The sequence below is a fragment of the Periplaneta americana genome, chromosome 4 (assembly GCF_040183065.1).
Source record: "Periplaneta americana isolate PAMFEO1 chromosome 4, P.americana_PAMFEO1_priV1, whole genome shotgun sequence".
Taxonomy (NCBI): Eukaryota; Metazoa; Arthropoda; class Insecta; order Blattodea; family Blattidae; genus Periplaneta; species Periplaneta americana.
Window position 1 is genome coordinate 147560226 of NC_091120.1, and position 25302 is coordinate 147585527.

General features: G+C 33.8%; 1 protein-coding gene across 3 annotated transcripts in view; it reads left to right on the top strand.

Annotated features, from left to right (window-relative positions):
• Positions 1-25302, top strand: part of LOC138698295 (cytochrome P450 4C1-like) — a 53354-nt gene that overhangs the window by 13015 nt on the left and 15037 nt on the right. For 2 of the 3 annotated variants that reach the window (XM_069824097.1, XM_069824099.1), the window contains 5 exons: positions 9812-9997; positions 10088-10154; positions 12666-12792; positions 15675-15747; positions 25178-25287. In XM_069824097.1, coding sequence (XP_069680198.1) covers positions 9812-9997; positions 10088-10154; positions 12666-12792; positions 15675-15747; positions 25178-25287 — 563 coding nt within the window. The remainder of the gene's footprint in view (positions 1-9811; positions 9998-10087; positions 10155-12665; positions 12793-15674; positions 15748-25177; positions 25288-25302) is intronic. The other variant, XM_069824098.1, reaches the window with a different exon arrangement.

Genomic DNA, 25302 nt, shown 5'->3' on the forward strand with positions numbered 1-25302 from the left:
ACTCAGTCCCATTCTGTGTTGTTTCTGCTCATTTATGAGCCAATTTGGACCCACTTTGCGCGTAGCTTATGGTACTTCAATCGGTAGTGGATTTTTGAGTATGCAGATCCATGACTGATATTCAGGTTCTGAGTCACTTTGTCTATTGTACACCTCCGATTTACCCGGATGAGATTGTCTGCTGAACATTTTCTTCCATGATGATTGTGTGGGTCTGGCCAGGGCGCGGGTCGTCCGTCCTCCAGTGATGTTCGCCCTTGTTGGTATCGCTTTGTCCACTCATACACTCGGGCGCGCAACGTGCAGTTATCCACGTACATCTTCTTCATAGGGCGATGAATTTCAATTGGTGAAACGCCTTCGACGGCTAGAAACTGCACCACACTACGCTGTGAGAACTTGGACGCTCCCGTTACTGTGAACGTCATCTTCGTCTTGCTGCCGCGTACCACTCCCTCAGACAATACAGCTCTCAGTCAGTAGTATCAACTCCAAAACTTTCCCCCATGATGGCGCGTAACCTAATTGTTGGCAGCCGATTTCTCGTTTTCACTTGATTGACCCTCGTAATAATTTAGATAATTTGACACACTTCTGGCAGTCCTATCTCAGGTTCAAGTAATATTTCAAATAATCTTTCAGGATACAAAGAACAAGAAGGAAATACAGTAAGTGGTTCTGGTCAAACAATTGCTTCTCCCTTAAAAATGCACTCTTTAGGCCTCAGAAAACAAGCATACCTAACAAAAGAATTAAGAGAAGGTTCTATTAGTTGCGACTTCTGATGAGTGGAAAAAATATCATGCAAAGAATACCAGAAGAGAATTGTATAGAAAAATAAAAGGAAAAAGAAGAAAGAAAAGGGAAGAAAACAAAGAGACAAGGGAACAGAAAAAGGTGCTACCGAATAAAGAAGGAAAGAAACAACTTCTGAAGAATCATCTGATTCTTCTATTGATGTGTTGCTAGAATCCGGAGAAGGAGATGACTGGGGTGAAGAGAGTTCAACTATTTTTCGTAACATTACTTCAATGAAGGTAAAAGCAAATGATTATGTAATTGTACAATACGAAGAATAATTCTTCCGGGTTTTGTTTTAAATACAAACGAAAACACAGCTTATGTTAAAGCAGTGTTCATGAGTAACAGTGAATGGAAATGTTCACGAATAGAGGACAAACTATGGTATAACTCAAAAGATATCCTCGGAAAAATTAGTTTTCCAAAATATGACAATGAGAAACAAATATATCTAGTGAAAAAATTGAAAAACATCGTGTCACATTGTCTTAAATTGATCTCAAAGTTTGGTAATTTTGTTACAGTAAGAACTATGTTACGAATTTAGGACATTATATGATATACAGTATTTCAATGTTAAGTTTCATTTTTTCAATATTGTTCTTATAACTTAACTGCTTCGCTGTACTGTATAATATAAATGTTTTATTTGTCAGTGATAAATCAATTTAATTCATACAGAAAAGTTTTGTTAAGTGTCAACTTTTGGAGCATGTATGTGTCAGCCTTTGGGACAAAGCGATTTTCGACGTGTCAGCTATTGGTGCAAGTAACATGCATATTTAAAAAAAAAAAAAAAAGAATAATAATAATAATATAGCCTTTGTTCGTGTGATTCTCCAATTTACAGAAATAAGTACCTTGTCTCTGAAACCTGTACCAACTCATATAAATAACTAACTTGTTCGTAATGAAGCAAAATTCATAATTTGTTTCTTAAAATGTCAGCCTTTGGTACACTTACCTTATTTAGTCATTTATGAAATGTTACTTTTTCCGTAAATTAGGATGCAACGTACTATGAAATTGGTTATACTGAAGATTATAAATCGTAGAAATTTCGTATTTATATCATTTTAAAGTGCAATAATTGCAGTATTATATACTAATTTTTTGTGTTCAATCAAAATATAAAATGGCCCCCTTTTTGGGGGTTATATTTTTAAAATACGTTTTTATATATCAGGGACATACTTCTAAAAAGGAAAAAAATATCATTATATTCTTTGAAATGTTTTACGTAGAACTGCGTTGGTTTTAGAACGCTATTCGAATAAGAAGTCGCTGTGCAAATAATTTATTGATGGTTTGTTCGGGTCGGTAGGCTCGAATTGAGTGAGACCGCGCGCCGGAGCATGCAGCTGCGATAGCCGCAGCGGAAATGAGTAATACATTATCAGTGGTGCGGTGTTACTTTACGTAAATAAACAGATAACCTCTAGTTCTAAAAGCACCTAATGTCCCTTCAACACTTAGCAGTTTCCCTTTAATTTATCTAACTATAATTTCTAAGTTTTTCGGAGTAGGTATCGTGTTGTGTTGTGTGCATGTCAAATCAAACACCTGTATACGAAACGTGACCATTTAGTATTTGCTTAAATCTTCTCAAATATGTTGTGCAGATCAAAATAACAGGTCTGTAATTTTTTATGGGATCACACTTTAATATTTTACTATTTATACTCTTTTAATTATATGACAAATTCATGCACGACGCAGTATGAAAATGCTCATTATTAAGATTCTATGCATCATAGACGTTGAGTGTTGGTGTCATTTGAAATGGGAACAAATCGAATAATATATTAATTGATATATTGATGGGGTTTTTTTAGATGGTCACTTTTTAAACAATTATTTTTATAACAGCTTATCGGTACTTTAAAAATGCAAAAAGAAAGTATAATCTATTATATTTTACATAGTACTACGCTGATTTCAGGTTGCTTTCGAGTAAGAAATAACTTTAAAAATAATATATTGAAGATGTGTGAGAGCTTAGTGATGATTGAGAATCGCCAATAAAGAAGACAAAATTATCTAAAAGAATATCCAAAACAAAAAAATGCAGAAAGTTATAGAACACTTAAACATAAAACATTTCTTATCACAGAAGACACAACTTCAGTTGAAGATTCAAATAATTCCGATATAATACAGAAATTGATAAACTTCTTTCATGAAACAGACGACAGAAATCTCAAAATACATATATTAACAATTTTTGAAAGTTGGTCCTACAGTAAAATTCAACAACATTTTAATATCACCACTCACATGATATGAATTTCTAAACAAGTAGGAGCAGAAAAGGGGATTTTGGCTACTCCTAATCCTAAATGGAGAAAAAGTTTGGGAACATTTGTAGTAGAGAAGGTTGTTCAACTTTATAATTCTGATGATGTGAGGAGGGTTATGGCTGGCAAAAAGAACTGTGTTTCAGTTAAAGAAGATGGAAACAGAGTTCACAAAGAGAAAAGATTAATACTATGTAATCTTAAGAAAACTTACCAGTGTTTCAAAGAGCAATATCCGTATACCAAAATAGGATTTTCAAAAATTTTCAAACTCAGACCAAAGGGATGTGTACTCCCTGAAACAAGTGGCACGCACTCAGTTTGTGTCTATGTTCATCATGAAAATGTTAAATTAATGCTTGATGGAATTAAGATCATTTATAATATTCCTTTTAAATTTTTACCATTAGCGAATACAAATAACTTAGCTTTATATTCTACTCAAGGTACCAAGAAGCAAAAGTGGTACGAGGTATCTTACAACTTCATTCTTTTGTTCCACTGACACAATCTCAGGCCATAATAAAGAACTATTCACTTCAAAGTGAGAGTGAAGTGGTGTACATTAAATAGAATTGGTTGTAGGTGATTAGTTTTGAAAGTGCAGTGTTGTGTAAACTGTAGTTATCATTCTTACAAGTGTATATTTTACAAAAACAATATTTAAATACAGTACTATATTACATAAATTACGCGAAAGAGTGTTATTCTGACCGTAGAACATTGTAAAGTGGTCACACGACTCTCATCCAGAGCTGCACTTGCACATCATCTTGCAACAGTACTTATGCAGCCCGCGCACCCAAGACGCGTAGCTTGGTGAATGATTTAATTATTTTTCAACGGTTCAGAGTAACGTTTTGATTTTTAAAGGGTGGTTAAAATAATTTCAAGGTATTTAATGATTTTTTTCTGTAATTTTAAAGCAAGTCCCTGCCATTAAAACATATTTTTATGCGTTAAATGCTTTTTAAAACAACGCTAACAAACTTATATTTTTATATTATTATACGAAGAACAAAGTATGTAATATCACCTTCAAATTGAGACAAAGAGCAAATCTCTGTGATGATTATTAGTGGAGATAATTACGTTTAACAATAATGATGCGCGAACTATTTCAGAATCTTTGATAACACATAGCCTATCTACTACAATAACCGATATAGACAACAATAATAAAACACGTATGTACTTTTTCAATCCATAGAATGTGCAAAATTTGTTTTATCTAAATCAGAGACATGAAAGTCAATTCGAGGTTAAATTTGTGCGATTTGACGTGGAATGACTCATATATCAATTTCAAGCTCATATTTAAACAGTTTTACTCCATAATCGCATACACATTTTCAGGTTTTTTAGTGCATAAAAGTCCTTCGTTTAGTAATAACTAATAAGCAGGGAAAGGATTTATATGTAAATACATATTTACTTATAAAGCTAATATAATTTATATTTTGCATTATCTTTATGTTTCACAATGTGTAGGGTTGAAAAATCCTACTTTTATTTTCCATATTTTTCCATATTTTAGAGTTTAGTACATATTTTCGTTAATTTCCATATATTTTCCATATTTCATATAAAACAGTCCATATTATATTAGGTTTAACAATAAAACAAAACAAAATTCCATTAACTTTTAAAAATACATTTCAACAATAGAGATTTAAACACATGTTCAGTAATCCCTTTAACATCAGAGTTATTTGAAAATTAGCAGTCCTATCAACAATGGGAAAGTAAGTTACAAAACTGTATTAATTTAATTTAAAATTTTTAACAGACTTCAGTTGTGCAGCTCAACAGTTAAATGCCAGTCAGAGTACACATAGGTTCAGTTTTGTAAATCATACTATAAAGACGGTAAATATGCCAAAAGTACGTCATTCAGTCAATTTAAAATCAAAACTAACAAGTTACATTTCAGAATTTAAAGAAGATGGTTTATCAACTGACAATAAAATGTTATTTTGTAATTTGTGTCAGTGTGCAGTATCATCTACACAAAAGTTCCTGGTGCAACAACACATTACAACTAGTAAACATCAGGCCAACAAACAACTAAATTCCAAGCAGAGACAATTGTTTTTAACACAACCAACAACATCGAATGTAAGATCTGAGTTTAACATCGACCTGTGCCGTTCTCTCATCTCTGCTGATATTCCTCTCTACAAACTAAAGAATAAGGTCTTCAGGGAATTCCTTGAAAAATATACTCAACATACAATCCCGGATGAGTCAACACTTACGAAGACGTATGCTCCATCCATCTACGATGAGACAATACAGAAGATAAGAGATGAAATTAAAGATAGTTCAATTTGGGTTTCCATTGATGAGACTCCCGACAAAGAAGGTAGACTTGTTGGTAATGTAGTTATCGGTTTGTTAAGTGAACAATATTCTGAACGAATTCTTTTACATTGTGATGTTCTAGAAAAGTGCAATAACAAAACTATAGTTAAACTGTTCAACGAAGCTATGGGTATCCTGTGGCCAAAGGGTATTATGTACGATAATGTGTTATTCTTTATTAGCGATGCTGCCCCTTATATGGTCAAAGCTGGACAAGCATTATCTGTTGTATATCCTAAATTGACTCATTTTACTTGTGTGGCGCATGCATTTCATCGTGTGGCAGAAGTGGTCAGAGACAATTTCCCTAAAGTAGATTTGTTGATTTCATCAGTGAAAAAAGTATTTCTCAAAGCTCCCAGTAGAGTTAACGTGTTGAAAGAAATGTACCCTGAAATTCCATTGCCACCAAAGCCAATTTTAACTAGATGGGGTACATGGCTAGAAGCAGTTGAATATTATGCCGAACATATAGACTCTATTAACAATGTTCTCCTTGCATTGGACTCTGAAGATGCAGTCTCAATTGATACTGCGAAAACAGTTACCTGTGACATAAGTGTGAAGAATGACTTAGCTCACATTCAGCATACATTTTCATGCATCATAAAAACGCTCAAAAGTCTCCAAAATAGGCACCTTTCACTATCTGAAAGTTTTGAAATTATAAATAGTACTGTGGAACAACTGAATCGTGGTAGAGGTAAAGTTGCAGATGCAGTAAGAGCTAAGGTGGACACTGTACTTTCAAAAAACCCTGGATATGAAGAACTACAAAAGGTTGTTGCTGTGATGAGTGGTGAATCAACAGTGAAGATTAACTTGGACTTATCCCCAGCAGACATTGTGAAATTGAATTATGTACCAGTTACTTCTTGTGACGTCGAACGCTCTTTTAGTCAGTATAAATCTATCCTCAGAGACAATAGAAGAAGATTCACTTTTCAGCACTTGAAAGAAATGTTTGTAACCTATTGTTATGGTAACAGACAATAAAAATTGTGTTTTGTTGAAACTACATTGGAAGATAAGGTACGTCCATTATATTTTTTGTTTAGTTTGATTAAAATGTACCAATATTTAACGTACATAGTCATTTTTTTATAATTTTAAGTCCATATTTAATTCCATATTTTGGTAAAAATCCATATTTAATTCCATATTTTGGTAAAAATAACTACATATATATTTACATATTTCATATATTTTTAGTCCATATAAATCCGTTCCCTGCTAATAAGCTATTGAAGAAAGCAAAGTATGCCGTCAAGCCAAGAGCGTCAGCGTGACTTGGGCAACCAGTCAAGGAGCAACGAGTGTCTCCCTGCTACATGGGATCGTTACGGTTTATTCTTGCACTTTTTGTTTGCAACTTAAAATTGTGAGACTTAAAGTTAGTGCAGTATGCATCATCACGGTGTATTTATAGCGAATCAAGTAAACCATCCTAAAAGTTCCAATCTTCCCATACGTTTTTGTGTCAAAACATTAATACATCAACAATAGCAAAGAAACTGTAGTCTATGGGGCAGAAAGTTGAAAATTTGGTACATTATGCAATATTACATAATTAAGACACACCGTAAGTCATACATAAAAAGAATATAGTTTATTAAGTGTTATTAAGCAAACATTAGCGTCGTATGTTCGGAGGACACCTCTCGGGCTGTCTAAAGCAAAGGAAAATGTTTTTAAAATTTAGCAACTGATTTTGCACCATATTTAACCATCTTCTGTCCCTAATTCATGCCTTAACGAATGTTAAAATAATATATGACACTAGGTGACGTTATGATAATGCGTTCTCAAAGAAATATCAAATTATTTCAAAATAGAGCTTTGCTCACAAAATACGCATAAAAACTGGTATTTCTGTCGTCATATTTTAATAACTTTTTAAAGCTACTGTGACGACTATTTACATTATAATATATAAATGCCTTGTTATGCTCGTTCCTATAACCGAAAAATATGGAAATGTTTAGTTATGTTATGAAATTGCAGTATACGATTCAGTAAAGGACTGTTTTCAGAACATGAGTGATAGTAGTAGGAGGAAGAAGAATAAAGTGCATAAGAGTTGCTGATGATGTGGCGTTGTTAGCAGAAGGATATATTCAATTGGAGCTAAATGACAGCTGTGAGCAGTATAGGATGAATATAAACGTAAATAAGACGAGGAGCATGGTCATAGGAAGAAAAATACAGAAGATAATATTGCGAATTCTAAATAAGGCAATAGAGCAAGTGTACAGCTTCAAATACTTGGAGTGTACTACAAGCAGTAACATGAGCTGTTGCCAGGAAGTCAAAAGGAGGATAGCAATGGCCAAGGAAGCTTTTATTAGAAAAAGGAGAATCTTCTGCGGATCTCTGGAGAAAAAAACTAGGAAGAGACTAGTGAAGTAATTTGTATGGAGTGTGGCATTGTATGGGGCAGAAACATGGACATTACGACGAAGTGAAGAGAAGCGACTAAAAGTGTTTGAAATGTGAATATAGAGTAGAATGGAACGTGTGAAGTGGACAGACAGAATAAGAAAGAGTGGATAAAGAGAGAATGATGCTGAAACTGATGAGGAAGAGGAAAAGGAATTGTTGGGTCACTGACTGAGAAGAAACTGCCTACTGAAGGATGCGTGTATCATATATGTATCATATGATGAAACAAAGAGGAAGACAGAAAATAGGAAATAATGAGAAAAGCTGGGTTTTGCAGTGAAGGACCTGCCCTTTGGCAGAACACTAAATGAATGAATGAATGAATGAATGAATGAATGAATGCTTTCCTATGAGTATTTTGGGCGTTGAATAAAAGAGTTTGTGTAATTGGGGTTAGCCCTTTTTGCTATAACATTTGCATATATCTTAGAGCAGAGGTCTCCAAAAAGCGTATCGTCTTTCGTGCTCTCGATGCTGCCCGCCGAACACAGCAGTGTGCTGTAAGGCTAGAGAAGGGGAAGATACTCGTACCTCAACAGATGGGAGCGATCAGTGGGGGATCGCGGCAACGGTGTGCTTATGTTTACAAATAATAACGTCGAAATAATACGAAATATCAGACGTTTGTATATTATTTTCACACACACACATATATATATATATATATATATATATATATATATATATATGAAGCTGGAGCCCCGTCTGTTGCTATTCACACAAGCCATTGCAAATTCAACCTCTTCTGTTCATTGGTGCCTTTCAGTGCCTGGAAAAGATCTTCTCCATTTGTATTTTGTAATTACATCTAGAAAACATTCAGACACAGCAAAATGTTCATTAACTCCTCGGATGAAAATTGATAGGTGAGCTTTGTCCAATGCAAGTGAGTAAGCTACAAATTGGTTAATTGTGATTTCCACTTCAGATTCAATTACATTTACAATCTTGAAATTCCTTCTCTGAACTGTAATTGGAAACAATTTAATTTTCTTAAACTTTGACTTCGTTCTGGACACAGTATTTTAGTAACGTCCTGTATGCACGATTTTACAAATGATGCTTTTGTAAAGGGTTCATTCATTTTCCAATAATCCAAGCTAGAACATAGCTAGCAAGAATCTTTTATTGTTTTAAGACTGAGAACACGTGTGTGATTTGAAAAACTATATGTTTGTCATGCGGAAATGAGTGTAAACCTTTTTGTAATATACTGATTATTATGTATAACCAACAGTTATACACATAGCCCCAAAATAAATTCTTTTCACATGTCCAACATGCCTGTAATTATAGTATATACTTTATAGAGAGTCGAGTAGTATCGCCGCATGTTGAATTTTAACACACCCTTAAAATTTTTCGAACAAATTAAGCATTTCACATTCTCACCACTAACACAAAAATATTTCATCCTTGAATGTACTACGACCATGATTAGAAGACAATGTGAAACGGTCGAACACTCCGACCAACACAATGATAATGGCAGTCCGCCACTGCTCTTCGCTTGCGCATAAACATTGAGTACAGTACAGGTGGGATGGGGTGAGGCGGAGCGCGCTCATTACGTACTGGCTTCGGTTCCGTTCAGGGGTTTACTCGCGAGTACGCTTTTGGAGACGTCTGTTTTAGAGGTTGTATTTTAAAAATCTCTACGGCGATGGTTGTTGGAGTTGTGGCCGTTAATATATGTTTGGGAATTAGATAATGCAACTGTCGTATTTTTAAATAATTATGTTACTGAGTTACAGTCCAAAAACAGTCTAATATAAGGAAGGATAGCAAACCTATCCCAAGTTGTAGTTGAAGAAATGACCTGAACCATGACGTTATTTTATGATTATCAATTCATTGCAAATTTGTTATAATTTTCTGTCCGCCTAACAACATTTTCTTTTCAATAGGATCAAAGTGGCATACTCACCGGAAGATTCTTACTCCATCTTTTCATTTCAAGATTCTAGAATCTTTCATTCCAGTAATTGTAGAGCAGAGTAAAATTCTGGTAAAGAAATTAGAGAAAAAAGTCGGTTCTGAAGGATTCTGTGTGCAACCCTATATCTCTAGATGCTCCCTTGATATCATCTGTGGTAAGTACTGGTGAGAAGCATGTAACTTAGCTGTATCCAACAAAGGTACTCAAACTGAGAAGATAACACACAATTAATTTTATGTCCCAGAGTCCGCCATGGGCACAGCTGTTCACGCACAGGAAGGAACATCGGAGTATGTTAACGCGGTGTACGAGTAAGTACCGTTTTATTAGTCGAATTGAGGTTCTGAACACAAGTTTCAATTCTTTGAACTCATGAATTGAGGGGTTAACTGGAAGAAGGACCTAACTCAGAGAACATAGTTTTGAGATACTCAACAAAAACTATCTGTACTCTGCATCTCTTGCTGGAATATGACAATATTAACAAATATTGTAGGGTTATACGATCTCTTCTGATTACAATGAGTTCCATGGTTAATGTTTAAATATTGTACGAGAACGAAGCATTCAATTTTTTTTTAATTACGTCCTTCTTTCATGGAGGAGTGTTGAAAATACTGCAATATTGTTAACTTTTCTATGTTTCTAATATTTCTATAGGAAAGGCTAGATTTAGGTACATATATACTAGAATAATGAAGGTAATTACAATGAATGTTCTACAATATATATATATATATATATATATATATATATATATATATATATATATATTGTAGAACATTATGTTCCTTTATTAAATTGTTATTACTACATTAATAATAATTTATTCCACTTATTTTACGTTATGATTTTAACTGAAAGTACCTAGAATGTAGGCTTACACTATACCACTTTAAGTGACCTAATAACCTAACATAAACGACACCTATAATCTTGTGCGGCCTATTAGAGTGTTTGCCTCTCATATCTGTCATTAAAGTATCACCTAGTTTCATTATATTTTGTACTCGTTTCTTACAGTAGATGTTTTAAACAATGACAGAATAAAGAACTTGCATAAAAATTCTTCTCAGTCAAGATACTGTATACACAAGAAACTTCTGGGTGCCTCTCCAAATATCCCATAAGTAATATATCCTGTTGGTTTTTGATTCCAATTACCCAAAATCCTCAATGAAAAATGGCTTGTTACTTTGCACATATCTCATACTTTTTCTGGCAGCAACTGCTTAAATGTTTTACTGCTAAGCTATCAGAAATACGGTCGTTGCTAAATGGCTGATTGCTAGCCTGGATCTAACATCTTATAGCACTGCATATACCTGTATTATTAGTACCATATATTCATTGACAAAAATAAATAGTAATACTGTATTTCTTTCACCATTTCTCCTGACCTACTTGTGTAAGCTTTGCCGTAATTTCGTCGTCGCTTCTTAGATTATTCTTTCATAGTTTGTTAAACCGTCTCCGTTTTCTACTTTTCCGTATGTAATTCATTTTTACTGATACCTGCAACATCAGAAATATTATATATTAGCTTCCATTAGGCGAGAGATAGGATAGATCAGAACATTCGTCAGCCAATGCGAACCACCTTGCAGTTACCTTCGCCGATCCTCGAACCACAGCAGTGAGATGGAAGACGGACGCAATTCAGTAATATCTCTCTATTGCAATTTATTGGGAATAGAGGCATAATATTGTGGTGGTTGGTAGAAACACCGCCCAAGAACGCATATAGCCATTTTACGGATAAACGCGTAATTCTAATTACGCCCTTCTTCCAGCTAACTCCTCAATTAATATAATATCAATAACCAGTAGTAGAACTAAACAAATTGCATGACAGACGATATTATTTCTTTGACACTTTTCCGCAAAATTCAACAAACCCTAATAAAGCTCTGATTAAATCGTACCTATTGTGATACATCTTCGAAATCTTGGACAATAGCTTACTTAAACAACTTGTACAAATTAAGTTACATTTACATTTACTTAATGCATAAAACTATGATCATTTTTATACTAAAATAACATATTAAACTATGAATATGTCTGCACTCGCATATTAACTTTTTTTATCTGTCCCCATGAAAACGCTTGCTTGTCAGTTAAGAATAAGTGCAATTTATACGTTGTTTGGTTTTGTAATGGTTAGATATCCAGTGCTAGAACGTGTAAATATTAGATACGTAGAAATTTGAACAATGGAAAACTTTATATTTCCTGGTCACCCAGTTCCGTGTAGAAAACCAATACTAAATTTAGTGAGTAGATGTAACGAAACAGGTACGTGAATTATGTATCACACGAGATGGGCAACACTTCCAGCAGGTACTGCGAGGATGGTGAGTACCGAATGTAAGTACAGTATTCAGCTTTGATCCGACGAAGAGTTGTGAGTTCGCGGATGCAATCAGCGGCAGAGGCGCTGGAGACCTGTTACTGGTTGGCCGACAGAAACAACGGAAACGTTTGCTGAGACTCACTGCATTACACACAAGTCCATGTGAAGCGTCATTGAAAGCTATACATTCAATCTATTCGGAATAGGTACTTGGTCGAATCCTTCTAATGTTGGTGGTGGTGGTGGTGGTGGTGGTGTTGGTTGTGGTGGTGTTGGTTGTGGTGGTGGAGTTGGTGATGATAATGTTGTTGGTGATGTTGATGATGATGACGACGACTAAAGTAATTGGAATATATTACATATATTATCCGCTGCCATGTTTTTATTATAAAGTGTGACAATGATGTAAAGTCAGCGTTAAAGTATGTGAAATAACTCTGAGAAGTTAATAACTTTGTTGTTTCAGTGTAACCATGGCAATTTCGAAACGTGGAATGCTGCCTTTATTGTATCCTGATTTCATATTCAATCTCACTCCACTCGGAAGGACACACAATAAGTGTTTGAAAATAATTCACGGCTTCGCCAACAAGGTACGTAAAATTATTAAACTATTATGAACATATCACACAGAAACTTAAGAAAATGCCATTATAAAATAAAGCATTAAATTTCATAGCCTTCATCTGGGCATTAAATTGTTGTATTTTTATATCGTGACATACTATTAAGCTACGTATAAATTTCAACACCAGAAAGGACGTGTCATGGACGAAAAGAACTCTGTTAATGGATTTAACCAATCTGTTCCTCATTTTTTATCTCTTCCTATTGTGGTGCATATATTTAGCCTGAAAATATTCGACGTTTCTTTGTCTATAACACAGTGCAAGAACTCTAAAAACAAAATTCAATGAAATGTGTTGTGTTATTAACAAAGATCGGAATTTACCCACAGAGACTACAAGGTTAGGTATGAATAGAGTGTTCGTTGTACGCACGACAAAACATATACCCACTCAATTGCACCGATACAAAACACATTTCAGTTGTAACCTGGCCATACCTCAGGCTTCACATCATTCATGACGTAACGATAGTCTAAGCACAACTAACCTAATATCCTCATGTTGTGGTGTGTAAATTCCTACCTCTAGTTATTACATAATATGTGAAAACTTAGTTAAGGCAGAAGCTGCGTTTAGCAATTAATCACCTCTCACAATCAGATATAAATCGATATTGAATATGAAGTTAAGAATTTGTGAGCTTATATATAAATATATAAATATAAATATAAATATATATATATCACTACATAAGATGTAACAGAATTTATATTGAGCAGTTTTGTTAAGTTCGAGAATTCATGATGTTCGGTACAATTCAAATTTGAAAGATGTAAGAAATGTAAGGTACGTAGGCTATAATTCCAATATCCTTCTAAATATTTAAGCGATAGTCTTAACCGTCAGAAGTAAGATAATGAACAATATATAAAAGGGGTTTTGATTGGATCCTATAAATAGCTAGTGAAAAAATAAGAAAAGACGTAATAGAAATTAACAATGTTTTGAATTTAGCAATTACTGTACATTCTTCAAGACAGAGTATTAGAATCACATTAGAAATCATCCAATTAAATTTTATCAATAAAAATTGCAAAATCTAGTCACTCATCTTTCTTCTAATGATCCTGGTGCTTCAACTGAAGAAGATGATAAACTAACCTTCAACATTGTAAACTCATTTGTATTTTTTTTTAACCATTTACACAATCAATCGAAAAATAACCTACCGGTAACCTAATTTCTTCAGAATACAGTAATTCTGGATCACTTTTTTCCTTTATTATAACGAAATTCGTATATGAAATTAGGAAGTTATTTGAAGCTGGTCACAGTATGAAGGTATTAACATTTGTACTATAATTTTCGTAACTCCAAAGTTTGAATTTCCGTACACTGTAAAGTCAAGATTTATAAATTTTGGAAATTCTTTCTGCAGGATTCCTTCCTGTGTATGCCTGTTGTTATTCTTAGAGTTTCTTTTGTCCAAGAAAAATATGTTTAGCTTTAAGTAAGTTATCCCAGAATAATAATAATAAATATTTAGTTACTGATTGGATGTATGAAAAATATGACATTTTAAGAATGAATATATCGCCAATAGGAAATAAGCAACAAGCATCTCAGTGCATAACAGGCAGAGCTAAATTTAGGAGTAAGATATTTTATATGTGTTTCCAGTTCAAAAACTGATTACTCAATTACTGACCAGAAATTTTCATGTTAAAGATTCCTTGAGGTCAACTCCATTTAATATCAAATAAAAGAAAAGCTAAGCTTTATTAAGCCTATATGTAGGTAATTGTAGAGAAGTGAATATAAAGTGATCATATTATATGCTTGAGAAAATCACATTTAAACTATTTTTGACGGCGAATCATTAATACAATCTAGAAACAATCATGAACTAAAAATTTAACCCCAAGGGACCCCACGTTCAATTTTTATAAATTCTGAGTGAATAACTATACAGGGTGATTCAGGAAGATTGTGCAATATTCTAGGATGTGATTTCTAGCATTATTCTGATGAAAAAAGTTCATATAAACATATGTCATATTTCTTAAATTTAGTGCGTTACGCCCTCCTGAATGTTAAATATAAACATAGATATTACGAAGGTTTAAGCATTTAAATTATTTACACCAACGTTACTGGGTTTATTACAAATTCATTAAGGAACATTCACGTTATTACTCACCTGAAAAATCTGTATTAAAGCCGGTTCTCAAAGACTCCACATTCTGCAGTAGGCTAATACACGTAGCCGCCCGAGTGTGAACTGCGCGCGCTGAATTCCCTGACTTTCGTTGTTCGGATGCTAGGTAGATATACGTGTTCAGTTATCTCTAACCCTGACCCTGAATTCACGAGATTTGTGTCGCTACTATCAGCTGTACTGTAACATATACAGCTCCAGACGTCCAGAGAGAGAGAGAGAGATAGAGATGGAGAGAGAGAGAGAGTTTACTAGACTGCGTGTTACGGAAGAAAGAAATGTGATTTTATCCGAAACTATTCAAAATCGAACATATGTAAATATTAACTTTTTTCATAAGAATAATGTCAGAAATCACATGCTAAAGGATTGCACAATCTTCGAGAACCATCCTGTATAATTATTTTATTTATTTATTTATTTATTTATTTATTTATATATTTATACTTAGTTTTCTTTTTAATGATTAATATGTAAACCGATCAATGATGTCATTTTAATACCATAACTCTATTATATTGTGGCTGAATATTTCGTGTTCTACACTGTCAAATGCTTTACTCATATCACAAAATATTTCTCCAACATATTATTTCGAATATAAGGACTTCTGTACCTACTTCATTCACCACATTTAAGTTGCTGAAATCTCTGTAGACTTTTTTAAAGCTATCTTTGTTGCTTCTAGGTTATTCAAGAAAGAAAACTTCTGCGTCAGAAGTCTAGAAACTTAGTTGAAGCCAAGGAAGAGAATGACGTGGGTAAGAGCAGTCCACAAAAGTTATAATGAAAACCAATGTCAATTGTTCTGGCAATTTTACACGTTTTCGAGTTCAGTTTCCTACCGATAAAATAATATTATTCTAAAATTACAACAATATAGGCCTACTAGCTTGGTAGAGGGTTTATCATTTACTTCAAAAAGGAATTTCGTATCGGTATATTATAACCAGAGCTAGGACGTTGGTACTGAAACTGTTGAGTTGTGTGATCTTGTACTATATCTCTACCGAAGGAAAAATAGTAGCTCAATGTCAATGAACCAGAACGACAAATATGTACAGCCGGGTGGTAACCAAACTTGTGCTCCAATCGTCCACGGACTTAGAACAAGAAAACAATAAAAATATAATAATATATTATATATTATACATACAGGATGATTCACAAGGATATGCCGTCCTTTACGGAGCTTATTTCTGAAGACATTTTGAGCAAAAAATGTCATATAAACATAGTTCCTCTTCTCAATATTTTCAGAGTTACACTTATTTAAAGTTGTTTGTAAAATACGTTTTATCTTTAGTTTGAAGGTAAAAGAACTATACAAATAGAGAATGAACCATTCAGAAGTATCAATTTCTTTAATTGGCAAGTAATGTGAAGCTAAAAATGTTCGGTGAACTCCTTAGTTGCTTCGTACAGACATCTTTTTCCATTTTTAACTATAAAATTACATTATTCTTACGCTCTTATCACAACAATTATTACAAATCACACCACTTCCACCGACTTATTTATTTGCAGTTCAATTTTGCATCCTAATTAACAGCCTTGGAGAGTTTACAACACATTTAAAAAAATGTCACCGTCCGCTTGAGTACACTTGGCCGCACGCTTGTGAACGGCACTCGTCGCTCTACGTAACTGCATACGGCTATCTTTGATTTCCGTAGCGCTCGCGCTGGCTGCTGACTGCACGCTGACCAAGATCACGCGTTCACAGCAATGCGTTCCAATAACGAAACGTAACCCTGTAAATATTGAGAATAAGACCCAAGTTTATATTACTTATAACGATAATCTGTCATTATAATCTTCGTAAGTTCCCATCTATAATAATTCAGCCATTCATACAAAATGATAGACAAAGTATACAATTATGATTCTAGCCTCATACATAAATCCCACAAGGTTAGCTGCCCTTAAGTAAGGGTTGCCAAAAGACACAGCATACTAAACAAATAAAAATAAAAACAAACATTTCTGTTATCAGTATTTATGATTAATATTTTCAAATGGAAGCTACGCTTGAGAAAGTACTTTTATTCAATAATTATTAGTAATCAGATAGAATATAAAGAAATTTAGGTGTACAGGTGATTACGTAAAATCTGAACAGAATATTCATTACGTCTATAGCAATAATTTTCAAAATATTTAAAGGAATTCCAAAAGACTTAAAACATTCAACTGAGAATTTTGGAATTGTTCCCCTTGCTCCGAACAATAGTCAAATAACAATGAACATTTTCATTCTATCAAAAGAAATATTCCTTTTGTGTTCAGAAAAGAAAAACAATATTTTTACTCTAAAAATATTCGTTCTACGTCACAAGACGTTACTGGAGCAAATCTGAAATAATATGATACGGCATATCTTACTATCATCAGGTGAACAACAACTTTGTGACTCTAATAGTGTATCCCCTGTTTGGCACATAATATTAAACCCATAATTGTTTTCAACATGTTCCGTTTCTATTGTAATGACAGCTAGGAAGTTCGTAATGTAATTATGGTGTTGAATTAACTTGGATTGTAACGCACCCGAATGCATAGTAGTACAGCAGCACGTGACGTCAATAAACCAGCAAAACAAACAAGTGTTGACGGCTGGTAAATATACTTGTCTTTCAACCAACATTTAGCGAAGAATAATCTAAAAAAAAATAAACGTATTTTACACTTCTGTTTGCATTATTTTTTAATAACAGATGAGTTTATTTTTTGGAATCATGCATAATATTAACATTACGTAAATAATACAATAATAATAGAATAGCTCACTTTTTTCAAAACCTAAACTATTAATATAAATAATTAAGAATATTGTTAAAACTATTCACGACTGTACACAGCTCCACAGAATGATACTATGCGTTGTTTATGAGAACTGAGTATCGCCTGTAGCGAACGGGAGCAGGGCGAGGCTAGGGTGACATCTATACTGCTTACTGTACTCAACTGAAATATATTGTTTTAGTACAATTATAACTATAGACCAGAAATTTAGGCTTTCGAAAAGCTTAAAATAGGCAAGCAATAAGGCATTATAAACAACTAAAATAGAGAAAAAAAAGCAACACAGAAAATCAATTGTATTAGACTTAGCCTACATTTAATTGTTATTCTCTAGATAACTATAGTAAATCAGGTTTTTATGTTAACATTATGGTGGATTATACGTTGTAATTGTAATTTAAAGTTTTAAACAAAATTTTAGCTGCACTTGACAAAAAACTAGGATCTTATTGCCTGGCTTACTGCTTACACATTACAACTAATATTTATTTTATGTTTTATTTTTAAGTCACCTACGGTAATGTTCTGACTCCTGTCAGATAACACAGTTTTCATTTGAGAAAATTACCTATCAAAATCTACATAGATTATTTGGGATAATCTTAAACAGAGCAACATAGAAGGATCTATTTCAATTACAATAGAATTGTTCCTCCTTACAATTTTTGAAATGCTTAAGTTTGTCCAAATGAAAATTTTGTAAAAACACTCTCTTACACTTTTCCCTTACCCCTAGCATACTCTTTATTGGTTGTAATGCTTCACCAGCAACTTTAATATTGATTTCGATAGAGGTTGTCCTCTTTCTTCAAGCCGTGTGATTAGTTTTGGCAGAAAGCTGAACTCCGCTGCACCACCGAAGATTTGAGATGTTTCTTAGCTGTGTGATGTATGATGCCTTTTAGTTATAGTCGTCAAATGTGAATCGTAGTAAACTGTTGCCGGAATCCATCTTTCTCATCTCGTTACGATAGGTTGAGAAGGAAGAAGTACATCTGGAACAACGTCTTTCAATGTCTGAATTCGTGGCGGGGCTTTCAGATTGTTTGTCGACATCCGGAAACATAGCCTACCTCTTCCGACAAAATATTCAACTTAATTTTACCTTAACTACGCAAATTATTATTCGTACAAAAATGGAAGTCATTAATAACTCTGGGATGTTTAAAGACAGAAATAGATTATTTAACGCACTATAATTCCAAAGCATTTAACTGTGGTATTGATTTCTAAAGTAATTCAATTGTAAATAAATACCAATTATTTTGCAATGATATTACCATTGCAATTTCAAACAACTCATTTGCGCTATATTTATAAACCGTTTCAATTATCAAATGAGGCTATTGGAAGCTAATTTCGCCTTGTCCGTGTGGGATGATTTTCCACAATTCGCAAAAAAAAAAAAAAAAAAAAAAAAAAAAAATCCTGTGACTCAAACTATTTTTTACTGAAACAGGAAAGAAACGTTAGATTATATTGTACGACAGTATTACAACATTATACCCTTCTTTCGTGGAAAAGCAAACCTAAAAATATGGGCACAAACTGAATTTTATTTTTGGACAAGGCCAGTTCTTCTGATTAATGATGCGGATAGGGCAAGTTTTGAAGAATGTGAACTAGTTGTATTATATGAAAACACGGTTTATTTGAATAAAATTATTATTCTCCTTATTTGACAATAATTGAACCTACAGACTGAAACAGTATCCTACAAATTTATTGTAGGGAACATTTCAAATTTTTATTGGAGTAAAACAGATGAAAGATGCAAAATTAAGTGAATAAAAGAAAAAGAAAAAACTATTCTTCAATTCTGAGCTCGCCTTTCTCACAATTTTTTTGTGATGTTGGCATAATCCTTCATTCTTTTCTTCAGGAAAAACATCTGTAGTGTCGCCATTAATTATATTTTTGTAAAATATGTGGTCCCATATTCCTGCCAGTTATCACTAAAATGTGTTTCTTTTTCCCCACGTACACATTCACATCTTTAACTTTTGCTGGATTCACTGCAATACCAGTACTAAGATCCTTTCGAATCAACAGTTCTATTTTTTCTCCACGTTCCAAAATATTTTTACAGGGATATAAATCTGAACGATAGTGTACCTCTCCACATGTAAGCTTTGTACCGGGCATTGTTATTTGAAATATTACACGTTTCGCAGGATTGAATTTGAAAAGTCAATGCTAATGAACAAAATGGATAGATTGGGAATTAATGGAACGGCTTTAAAATTATTTAAATCTTACTTAAGTAACAGAACTCAAGCAACTAAAATAAATGATCACCTTAGTGAATCACGTAACATTGATATAGGTGTACCTCAGGGGACAACTTTAGGTCCTGTTTTGTTTTTAATATATATCAACGATTTACTTAAAATTGACATGAGAAATATTCTGGTACTCTGTATTCTTATGCTGATAATAGTGTGGTTATATTTAGCGGTTCGAGTTGGAATGAAACTTATCAAAATTCTAACAGTGGTATTAGCATTATTAAAGAATGGCTGGATGCTCACTTACTTTCTTTGAAAGTTTCTAAAACAAAATTAATACCATTTTCATTAACATCACATGGCCTTGAGCAACTAAAAATGAATAATAACAGAAGTATAACAATACATGATTGTAACCTACCTACTTGCTCATGTAAGGCTATGAGTATATCCTCACAAGTTAAATATTTAGGCATTATTATTGACCAACATTTAAAATGGGGCAAGCATATCTCCTTCGTGTGTAACAGAGTGCGTAAAACAATCGACAAATTTTCCATTCTACGCTCTTATTTACCTGTTTATGTTCTGCGTACTGTATACTTAGCTCTATTTCAATCAATAATTATGGTATTTTAGGTTGGGGAGGAATGGCAAAATCGACTCTCCAAACTTTAAATTTGCTACTAAAAAGAATTATCAAAATTTGTCTATATAAACCTTTCGCTTACCCAACAAAATTAATTTTTCAGGAATTTGGTGTATCAAATCTAGAACAAATTTATAAACAAACATTGCTGATTTACTTCCATAAAAACCACAATAAATTTAAATTTGATCCTCACGAACACCATAAGAGTCAAAATTACAGTTTCTTTCTAAATACTCCCAAATGCCACACAACTGCTGGATTAAAACACAGCAGAAGTTTTGGACCCGAAATATATTAATTAGAGCTTACCCTGAGCTAAGTACACTTAACACAAACAGATTTAAGAAGCAAATCCGATTAATTATTAAATTGTTTAAGCTAATTGAGTTAAAAATTGATACTCTAATATTTATGTACTTTTGTATTTTCTATTTGTATATAGACCCTATTATTCCATGTATGGTGGGTCCCTATCACCACGGCATGGCGCGTCCTCAGGTTGCGGATAGAGGAGACGGCCTCCAGATATGGAGGGTAGCTGCGAATATATTGAATAAGCAGTCGTGGACAGCCGATAAGGGGTGGTCCTCCAGCTTGGGGGTTGGGCGAAGGGCTAACAACCCATCACCGTAAAAAACAGCTTGTTACGAATTCCTACAGTAAGCCTCGGAATAGGACTGATTCTCTGGCACGACCACAGCAAAGGAATAAGGTTTTGAGATTTGGCACTTGGAACGTAACTAGTCTTTATAGAACAGGAGGGGTAACATTAGTAGCAAAAGAACTAGCTAGATATAGAATAGACTTCGTAGGAGTACAAGAGGTTAGGTTAGATGGGAATGGCATATCACAAATAGGAGATTACTTGTTGTATTATGGGGAAGGAAACAATAATCACCAATTAGGAACAGGATTCTTTGTACATAAAAGAATAAAATCAGCAGTAAAAAAGGTCGAATTTATCAGTGACAGGTTATCATATTTAGTACTTAAGGGTAGATGGTGCGACATCATAGTTATAAATGCTCACGCCCCTACAGAAGAGAAAGACGACTATATAAAGGATAGCTTCTATGAGGAATTGGAACATACTTTTGATCAGTTCCCTAGATATCATATGAAAATTTTATTGGGGGATTTCAACGCTAAAGTAGGACGGGAGGATATTTTTAGACCAACTATTGGAAAAGAGAGCCTACACGCAATTAGTAGTGACAATGGAGTTAGATTAGTCAACTTTGCCACATCGAAAAATTTAATTGTCAAAAGTACAACATTCCCCCATAAGGATATACATAAATATACTTGGACTTCTCCAGATGGATTGACACACAACCAAATAGATCACATCTTGATAGATAAACGGAGACATACTAGTATAGTAGATATTCGAACTTTCAGGGGTGCAGACTGTAATTCTGACCATTATTTGGTGATTGGAGAATTAAGAGAAAGATTATCAGTAGCCAAGCGAGTAGAGCAACAAGTTAATATTACTAAATTCAATATTTTGAAATTAAAGGACGAGGAAGCTAAGCAAAATTATCAGGTCGAAATTTCGAATAGGTTTGCCACTTTAGAAAGTTCCGACGAAGTTGAGAAAGAATTAGATGTTAATAGCGTGTGGGAAAATATCAGAGATAGTATCAAAATTGCAGCTGAGCAGAGCATAGGTTATTATGAAACTAAGAAAAAGAAACCGTGGTTTGATGAAGATTGTTGCATGGTAGTAGAAAGAAGGAAACAGGCAAAATTGAAATTCTTACAGGATCCAGTTGAGGAGAAGAGAGATAATTATTTCAATGAAAGACGGGAAGCAAGTCGTACACTTAGGAATAAAAAGAGAGGTTACTTGAAGGAAAAACTGAATGAGGTAGAAACAAATAGTAAGAATAAAAACATTCGAGATTTATATAAGGGTATAAAGGAATTTAAGAACGGATATCAGCCAAGGGTAAACGTGATCAAGGATGAGAATGGTGACTTGCTTGCAGACTCTCCATCAATCCTAAACAGATGGAAAAACTATTTTGCGCAACTACTAAATGTACATAGGCCAAATAGAAATGATCGGGACGAAATTGAAATACAAACTGCTGAGCCATTTATACCCGAACCCACACTTTCAGAAGTCGAAATTGCGATAGAAAATCTGAAAAAGTACAAGTCTCCAGGTATCGATCAAATTCCAGCAGAATTAATACAAGAGGGTGGAAGTGCATTATATAGCGAAATTTATAAACTTGTACTTGCTATTTGGGAAAAGGAAATTGTACCAGAACAATGGAAGGAGTCCATAATTGTACCTATTTTTAAAAAGGGGGACAAAACCAACTGTGGTAACTTTCGAGGAATATCACTTTTGTTGACGTCGTACAAAATTTTGTCCAATATTCTTTTGAGGAGATTAACTCCGTACGTAGATGAAATTATTGGGGATCATCAGTGCGGTTTTCGGCGTAATAGATCGACTATTGATCAGATTTTTTGTATTCGGCAGATAATGGAGAAAAAATGGGAGTATAAGGGTACAGTACATCAGTTATTCATAGATTTCAAAAAGGCTTATGACTCGGTTAAGAGGGAAGTATTATATGATATTCTTATTGAATTTGGTATTCCCAAGAAACTAGTTCGATTAATTAAAATGTGTCTCAGTGAAACATACAGCAGAGTCCGTATAGGTCAGTTTCTATCTGATGCTTTTCCAATTCACTGCGGGCTAAAGCAGGGAGATGCACTATCACCTTTACTTTTTAACTTCGCTTTAGAATATGCCATTAGGAAAGTTCAGGATAACAGGCAGGGTTTGGAATTGAACGGGCTACATCAGCTTCTTGTCTATGCAGATGACGTGAATATGTTAGGAGAAAATACACAAACGGTTAGGGAAAACACGGAAATTTTACTTGAAGCAAGTAAAGCGATCGGTTTGGAAGTAAATCCCGAAAAGACAAAGTATATGATTATGTCTCGTGACGGGAATATTGTACGAAATGGAAATATAAATATTGGAGATTTATCCTTCGAAGAGGTGGAAAAATTCAAATATCTTGGAGCAACAGTAACAAATATAAATTACACTCGGGAGGAAATTAAACGCAGAATAAATATGGGAAATGCGTGTTATTATTCGGTTGAGAAGCTCTTATCATCCAGTCTGCTGTCCAAAAATCTGAAAGTTAGAATTTATAAAACAGTTATATTACCGGTTCTTCTATATGGCTGTGAAACTTGGACTCTCACTCTGAGAGAGGAACATAGGTTAAGGGTTTTTGAGAATAAGGTGCTTAGGAAAATATTTGGGGCTAAGCGGGATGAAGTTACAGGAGAATGGAGAAAGTTACACAACACAGAACTGCACGCATTGTATTCTTCACCTGACATAATTAGGAACTTGAAATCCAGACGTTTGAGATGGGCAGGGCATGTAGCACGTATGGGCGAATCCAGAAATGCATATAGAGTGTTAGTTGGGAGACCGGAGGGAAAAAGACCTTTAGGGAGGCCGAGACGTAGATGGGAGGATAATATTAAAATGGATTTGAGGGAGGTGGGGTATGATGATAGAGACTGGCTTAATCTTGCACAGGATAGGGACCGATGGCGGGCTTATGTGAGGGCGGCAATGAACCTTCGGGTTCCTTAAAAGCCATTTGTAAGTAAGACCCTATTATTACATGCTGTATTATTTTCCATTTAATAATGTTATTTTGCTCAATGAACTCTCTTAATTTTGTGATATATTTTGTATAACTGATCTGAACTGCGCCCGAGCACGAGCTTCTGCTCTTTCGGGCTGCAATGCCTAATATAACTCAAGTGTAAAGTATTAAATAAATAAATAAATAAATAAATAAATAAATAAATAAATAAATAAATAAATAAATAAATAAATAAGTAAATAAATAAATAAATAAATAAATAAATAAATTTGATTAATGATCGAAATCTTTATACAATTTCAAGCAATCCTCGGGGTTTATTATTGTGTCTTCTTTGAAACTCCCAATGAGATTTGCAATTGCTTGTCGTTCTTCATTATTCCTGTATGATACACTGTTTAGTTCACATCTGGTATCAAGATCTCCAATTTTAGCCAGAGAAGGATTGAACCCTTTATTATTATTATTATTATTATTATTATTATTATTATTATTATTATTATTATTATTATTATTATTATTATTTGTATAAAATATTGACGATGTAAAACGATACATTATCGTTCCTTTTCGTTTCTGAATTGAATATTCTGGCACTGCTCAAAGAGGCTTCAGCCGCCACTGATAAAGGTTAAGGAGGTATCTCTTCCATTACCTAGTCTTTGCCTTTGGAACTCTATTTTGTTCCTGGTGTTAATATGTTCATAGATTTGATCTTAATTCTGTCCTTTTTTTAAACCAAGTAAATATGTTGAGGATTGCATAATATTTTTCTTGAAGTTATAGGGTCAATTTTTCTCACCTGTCACCAATAATACAAGAAGTATATATTTTCCTCCAGGTGAAAAGAAGAGGTTGGCCTTCTTGGACATGATGCTAGATACTTCTGATAGTGGATCAAATTTAACTGATGAGGAGATACGAGAAGAAGTTGATACTTTCATGTTCGAGGTAAACTACCAGTAC